General features: G+C 36.9%; 1 protein-coding gene across 3 annotated transcripts; it reads left to right on the top strand.

Annotated features, from left to right (window-relative positions):
- Positions 1-443: 443 nt before the first annotated feature.
- Positions 444-5,090, top strand: LOC122061396 (protein LNK4-like). Of its 3 annotated transcripts, none has more exons than XM_042624645.1 (6): positions 444-657; positions 1,875-2,254; positions 2,435-2,720; positions 3,382-3,507; positions 3,598-3,746; positions 4,740-5,090. In XM_042624645.1, the coding sequence occupies exons 2-6, from the start codon at positions 1,884-1,886 to the stop codon at positions 5,011-5,013; spliced, it is 1,206 nt and encodes a 401-aa protein (XP_042480579.1). In that variant the 5' UTR covers positions 444-657; positions 1,875-1,883; the 3' UTR covers positions 5,014-5,090. The 3 variants fall into 3 exon arrangements, with proteins under 3 accessions (XP_042480579.1, XP_042480578.1, XP_042480577.1); XM_042624644.1 differs by having other exon boundaries at positions 445-657; positions 2,438-2,720; positions 3,382-3,513; XM_042624643.1 differs by having other exon boundaries at positions 445-657; positions 3,382-3,513.
- Positions 5,091-7,268: the final 2,178 nt, after the last annotated feature.

Below are 7,268 nucleotides of genomic sequence, written 5' to 3'. Positions count from 1 at the left end.
TCCAAGAATATAGGCTTGTCAGGCCCAACTAAGCCCGATTGAGATCGGCTTGACCCAACCGATTGACACCCTACAAGGCCAAAAAATTGACACCCTTATGACAGCCACATTTCACATTTCACTGTCTTTGTTAAAATGTCAGGGGTATTTCGTGAATAAAATCTTTATTGACAAGAAGAGTGAAGTTTAAAATGTGTGGCAGGCCGTTGAGGAGCGAGGACCACAAACTGGTAGAAAGGCGGCTAGTGAGGTCAGGGGATCGAGTCTCTTTACCTACTCTTAGTATTGAAAAAAGATGTACCACGTGTACGAATAAGGGAAGAAACTGAGATGGAGGGCTCTCAGCCACGAACTTTGATTTCCAACTATGACTTCTCAGCCACAAACACAGAAAACACTGTAAGAGCATTTCCTATAAAAAGAGAGAGTTGTGCGTCAGTCACTCTTTACAAACTAAACACAATAGAGAAGCCCTTTCATCAAAGTCGAAACTTGCTGCTCGAGAAATCCAATAGCTCTTTCTGAGTTGTGTTTGGGATTTCTTAGCGTCAACCATTTTTTCTTACTGGGTTTTGAAAACGGGGATTTCTTAGCTTCAGCCATTTTCTTACTGGGTTTTGAGAACTGGGTTTTCTTCAAGCAGTGAATGTATCAAAGGTTTGTGTTCTTTGTCGAATTTTAATGAGATTGGGTTTTAAATTTAAGCTGCAAAATTAAAAAAATCAAGAGATGGGTACACCATTTTTAAGATTTGCAGAGCTTTTTTCCTCTTATGATTGCTTGTTCTTGTAAAACTCTTGAGGAGTTTATTTCTCATGGTCTTTTTGTTTTAAGATTAAGGAGTTTTTTTTTTTTTTTTTTTTTTTTTTTTTAACCTATTGAACTGAGTTTTCTTCGCAGTGAATATATCATAGGTTTGTGCTTTATCAAATTTTAATGAGATTGGGTTTTACATTTGAGCTGCTAAGTAAAAATCAAGAGATGGGTACACCATTTTTAAGATTTGCAGAGCTTTTTTTACGCTATGGTTGCTTGCTCTTCTAAAACTCCTGAGGAGTTGATTTTTCATCGTATTTTTATTTGAAGATAAAGCTCTTTTTTTACCTATTGAACTGTGTCTTCTTCATGCAGTGAATGTATCAGTGGTTTGTTCTTTATCGAATTTTAATGAGATTTGGTTTTACATTTAAGCTGCAGATTAAAAATCAAGAGATGGGTATCTCCATTTTGTTCTTTCTGTTTACCGTTCTCGTTTGAAATCTATGTTCGGGTGTAGTGATTCTTGGAGTTTGTTTGGGGACATTGATCGATAAGGATGATACAGGAATTATGTTGTAGAGGTATTGTTTTAGGGATTTGAAGGGCTTGTTCTGTATGTAAAATTGGGTTTTTGGCATTGGAAATGGCACTGGAAGTCTAGTGTGTAGGGTTAAGGTGGTAGTTGTTTGAGGGATATGTGTTCCATATATAAAATTGTCTTTTTGACATTAGCTTTCCTTGGTTTGATTGTTGGATGGGAGCAGGACATTAGCTTTTTACCTACTTATATTGCTTCTGTTATATTGTTGATCAGATATTCACTATTTAGTGTGGATTCTCTGTGTGTGTGTGTGTGTGTGTGTTTACTCTACCATGATTTTTCTTTTTGGGGAATGATATGAAGTACTTCCTTAATGTGTTGATCTTCTTCTAAGTTATGTTCATGTATCTGTTTCATATATGTACATGTTTTGTTTTACATTGCACACTGGACATACAAATTTTACATTGTTTCTAGTCTTGGCTAGTGTTCTGTTCTAACTCAACCAGGGTATTGTTTGGGTGAAAATGAAATAAGTATGTTAATGTCATCTCTTTGATTATTTTCTTTTCAGATCGATAACATGGATGGCTATGTTGGAGTAGAATCTGATAATTTTTCTGTTTCAAAACGTCAAAAATCATCACTTAGATTTCCATCATCACCGGACTATTTTTTGCATTGGGGAGTTGCAAATTCAGAAGATTTTGAGTCCCCGAATGAGTACTGCATTGGTGCAGCAAATTTGACAAGCGAAGAACTTAAAGTTGAGGTTGAAACCTCCATTCGTGGAGAGTCATCCACTGAGTCAAGTTGGTGTGAAGAGTTTCCCTTTGTTGATTGCAGACAAATGAATCCAGAAGCTTCTCTAGACAGGACCAAACATTTAGGCGATCAGCCAGATTACCAGCTTGATGGAATTGGCGGGATAGATCAGACAGATGACATTTTCTTGTACAAGCATTACCTCTGGAGCTCTTATGATACTTGATTTAATGCCTGTAGGAAATTATGTAGCTTATTACTATGTAGCTTACAAGCATTACTTCTTGTACTACTATTTTTTGTTTTTTCTTTTTCTCAATTGAGTATACCATCTTACTTATCAGTCTTCTCATTGTTCTCTGGTTGCAGAAGATCATTATTTGAAGAAACTCCACCTGGCATGGAAAATCCATACAGATCTATTTGTATGTATCTTGTGTCCGACTCCAGTGCAATGACATCAGAAAATCTCTTGACAGAGATGATAGTGGATTCACAAAGTATTTCAGTGGACACATCGGATACAAACAGCCCAAAGGATCTTGATAGTAATACACACTACTTTCCTTCATCAGCAGCCTGGGACAGAGAGGAAAATACTCCAAATTTTATGCCAGTCAATTCGGAGAAAATGGAAGATTGTTCAATGAAAAAGGTCAGAATTCAATTCATCAATAAGTTGGTGCAGCAATGTTTTCTGCTTAAGAACATAAATGAAAAAATATGAAAATAATTCTTCCAATGTCATAATTACAGCATGTCTTGGTGGGTGTCGTTGAAGGAGCCTATTACCTCTCTTGGATCACCATGAAGGTGGCCCAGTTTTTCATAATGAAACCAGCAGAAAACTAATTATGATTAGAATTCCCAAGTTTTAAGTTGAGTCTTTAGCTGCTTTTGTGGAAAACCCAGTAAGATGTCTGGTCCACAAAAGAAATTGCAGCAGTGCACTACTTTACATTGGTCAGTCATCCCTGTAATTAGTTAGGTTATTTGTCTCAACAAATGGTTTAAGTTGTCCACATTTGGATGGAAATTTGAACTAAATTGATGCAGTTGAGATCCCCCCCCCCCCCACCTTTTTCTTTTCTTGAAAATTACTTTCAGTTGGTTGCAGACATCTAATTCCTTTCTTATGGAAAGTGTCTTTTTTTCTTAAAGAAATCTTTTCAGGATTCTAATTTTATTTTTGATTAATCAGTACAAATAATATGCCACATACTTTCTTGTTTCCATATATATTCCATAAATTTCTTCTTGCCACCATATTTTAGATAACAAGGTTTATTAATCTCAGTGATGCTTCTACCTCTTAGGAACCAGCAGTATTAGGATTGATCCATGCTGAGCTAAACAGCCCTTGCAAAGGAGAGATAAATTTGAATGCCGGGAGATCTTTAGAGGAATCTGTGTTGCAGGAGCTTGAAGTTGCTATGGCACAGGTTAAAGTAGGGACCCTGAAAGCTTTAAGAACTCCATTATTATTTATTTTACACATTAAATTCGATAATCATTTGTTTTTTTTTGAACAGTTGACCAAGAGCACACGTATTTGCTTTCGAGATTCCTTTTACCGCCTTGCCAAGAGCTCAGAACAACCACATGCAGTAAGTCAGACTCAGAGTGGAGAGAATTCCATCGAAAAACACTCTATGTCACCAGTTCCTCACAGAACATCCAGGTACAGTTTATGGACTTCTTGTAGAGAGAGGATCTATTTAGATTGCTTAACAAGAGGATTTTATCCTAGAAAGAGAATGACTATAGATTTATGATAACAGAGGCCCAATCTGGAAGCAGGTTCTGTCGGGTGAAGTCGGTACCCAAGTTTTCGTGTACTTTACCTGACTTATCCGATAGGTTCATGGTATGTCCCAACCATCTGATCCAGGGTGAGCACCATTTAGACCCCCACATTACCATCCCATATGAAGAATACCTAATGATAGCACTTTTGGCAAGAGATCAACTTAGAATCCACAACCTATGCTCTCTCTGGAGTTTAGAGGTGTCCAAGAACATGAAGTAACTTCAGGTTTACTTGTTCCAAAGACCTTTAATACTCCTTGTATCCTTATAGTGCGAAAATATTTTAACCAGTTTAAACCTTGGAGCTTCGTACCCTACCAAAGTTGCTTGGCTCTTTTCCCTGTTAGCATCCATGAAGATGAGTTCCTGTTGCCTGATCCAGAGATATTTGGGCAAAAGGATTTCATTCTACTTGAGCAACCAGTAACCCTTCTATTATTTCAAGAAAATTCTCACCCTATTTATTCTCAAATATTCATTAATTATCCAATGAGGGGACCAGAAATATTCAGTTAAAATTCTGTTTTCCATTAAACCTACAGTTTGGTTGGAACTCTTTCATCCCAGGGCCATAGGTGGGACCAGCACTGGGTAATAACCCCTTTTTCTCTGGCCAGTTTGTTTGGAACTGGAGGTGGGGTGTATGAATACCTTGATCTGAGCATTCTCTCTTTGTTCTTTAAGACTGCCATGTGTTGATATTTCTTCCAGTCATTAACAGTACATGAACTGGATACTGACAGTCATTGGATTCCATTTCTGACATCCAAATCCTAATTTTTTGTTTCTTGTTATTCTATATACTTAAGCTTCTATTTTCAAATCTTTGCCATGTTACCAATCCCTCATGTGAACTTATTTTCAGGTTCCAAAAGGTGAATGGTACAGACTATCAGACTAACACCATTGATAGGACCATTGAGAAGCTCATGTATGATAAGCTGGACTGTGACACAACTGATCTTTCTTCTGATGCATCAGTAGACTTAAGCAAGGAAACTGTCATGATGGAAGCATCAACAAGCTATTGCTTTAATTGGACACTAATCTCTCCATCTCCTCGTTGCTCAGTGCTACCACAAGATGCTTACACTTCGACCTTTGGTGGAGAGAACAAGACAATGATCGATTTTTATTGAGATTTAATGCGTAGAACCAGTACTAGGTTTGGTATGTAAATGAAATATGAGAAGCCTTGAAACCAAGTTATTGTTTATTAGGTCATCACCATGATGAGAGGCTTCCCTGCTGTCCCTTTTTTTTTTTTTTTAGGGGTGGGGTTGGGGTGGGGGTGGGGGAAAAGAGATGTACATAGTTTATCTAGTAAAAGCACCCTATGTGTTCTCTGTTCTATTATCAATGAGAGTAAACTTCAGTGTTTTATCAATTATGAGCAGAGGCTGTGTCTGAAGAAAGAAATCATCACTTGTTTCTTATTTATATTTCCTGGCACAATTACTAAAATAAATTTATAATCAATCAGATTGAAAAATATTTAGGATTGAGAAGATAGCTCTTAGAGCTGTTCCAAAGATTTTTATAAAAAAAAAACCTCAAATTCATTATAAGGTTCATGAAATGATTACACCGACCATTTAAAGCATCTCCTGATTGGACATGAGTATAAACAACAGAAATAGGTTTAGAATTCAGCGACATCCTTCTTACTCCTACATGAGTATAACATTGCATAACTTAACTTGGATTCCCCATTTTGAGATCACATGATTCTAAATATAGTTCAATGGAACAACTTTAATCTTCTAATCAATGGAGTATGGGACAAGCCTTGACCAGGTCCAAGCTTCAGTGTCTTAACACCATGCATACACAAAAATCTATAATAAGTAATCATTTTGAGATACGGATTATAGACATTAACCCCAAGGGGGTAGGCGAGTTGGCAAGGGACCTTTGCCTCAGGAAGCGTGTGGTTCTAAGTTCAACTCCTCTTATCTTCTTGGAACCACTCACACGGGGGGTGTTTAGTACTCTTCATTGTTTTCAGTAAAAATTGAATGGTTCTCATTTAACCCCAGTATGACCTGGTCCATATAGTTATAGGGTCAGTATGACCTGCGGGACTAGTCAAGCCGAAGGTCTGATTACCTGTCGTTAGCCAAAAAAAAAAGGGATTATAGACATTATTACTGTAATTACAATTCAATAAAGCTAAGAATTAATGAGCTTAAGATATAATTTGAATAATTAGAACAAACAAAAAATAATAACTTGCCTACTTGTTTGACTCACCTTCTTGATGAGGACATCAGCCCAGTTGGTGGTGGATCTAAAGAATACCAGAGGCATCATCGCAGAGATCAACCTTCTTCAGCCTCCATATGGACAGATAATGAATTCCGAGGATATCACATTGCTAGAAGACCCATCGAGTCAAGGCCCAAAGGCTGGTTCAACATTAATTAAATCCTGGCCCTTTGGTTCAATAAATCATCCCAAATATTGAGATAATTTTGACTTTCGAAAGACCTCATAGGTCCAACTTGCAAAAAAGGATTCTGCCCAGATTTTGCAAGAAGATTACAGTTGTACCTCCAAGAGAAGCCATTGACTTCAGCAAGGGACTTGTTTCCTTTTTTTCTATTTTCTTTCTTGGACAGAAAGCCCTTTAATTAGATTCTAGGAATAATATCACTTTCTTATTTTATTTTCTTAGGCCTTTAAATTTTAGTCTTTATCTCCTAAAACATGACTTTTCTTTTGCAATTGGTATCTCTAAAGCCAATATCGCTGTGATCGAATGCAAGGAAATTTTTTTTAATGATAATATTGAAGGAATGAAGAATTGTTGGTCTCTGTTCCCCTCTTGCCTCTTCTCCATCGTGGCTCTTCTACATCTCTTTCTCTCTCTCTCCACTTCTTCTTCGTGACAAGGTAAGGTATCGAATCCCTCTCTCCCCCTCTCTCTTATTATTTCTTCTACTTCTCCTGTATTCATTGTTGGTTACATACGAAGCATCCCCATCCACGATTTCATATCTATTCCCATTATTCCCTGTTTATAGGTTTATTTGCTTACTACAGTGTTCCTTATTAAATCCTTGCATTGAGTATATTCTTAATTTTTGTATTGACTAAAAGATTAAGGCTTAGCTTAGTACCTATTATTTTTTTAATAGTGAAAAAACATGCACTTGATTTGATATAATGATGCCCATATTCCCAATTGAAGCCTTGTTGAGTTGGTGTATTCACTTAGGATTCTATTGTTCTTTGCTGCAATAATTTTTTGTTCCTAGTCTACATATTGATCATGCATGCTACTATCATTCCCTTACTTTCAATCCTTGCCTAGGTTTCACGCATCTTAGGCACCGTTTGATAATGTTCTTGCTGTTTCTATGTTTAGAAACAACAGAAATGGCTTTTCACA

The sequence above is a fragment of the Macadamia integrifolia genome, chromosome 14 (genome assembly GCF_013358625.1).
Source record: "Macadamia integrifolia cultivar HAES 741 chromosome 14, SCU_Mint_v3, whole genome shotgun sequence".
NCBI classification, from domain to species: Eukaryota; Viridiplantae; Streptophyta; class Magnoliopsida; order Proteales; family Proteaceae; genus Macadamia; species Macadamia integrifolia.
This window is presented reverse-complemented; position numbering and strand designations above follow the sequence as displayed.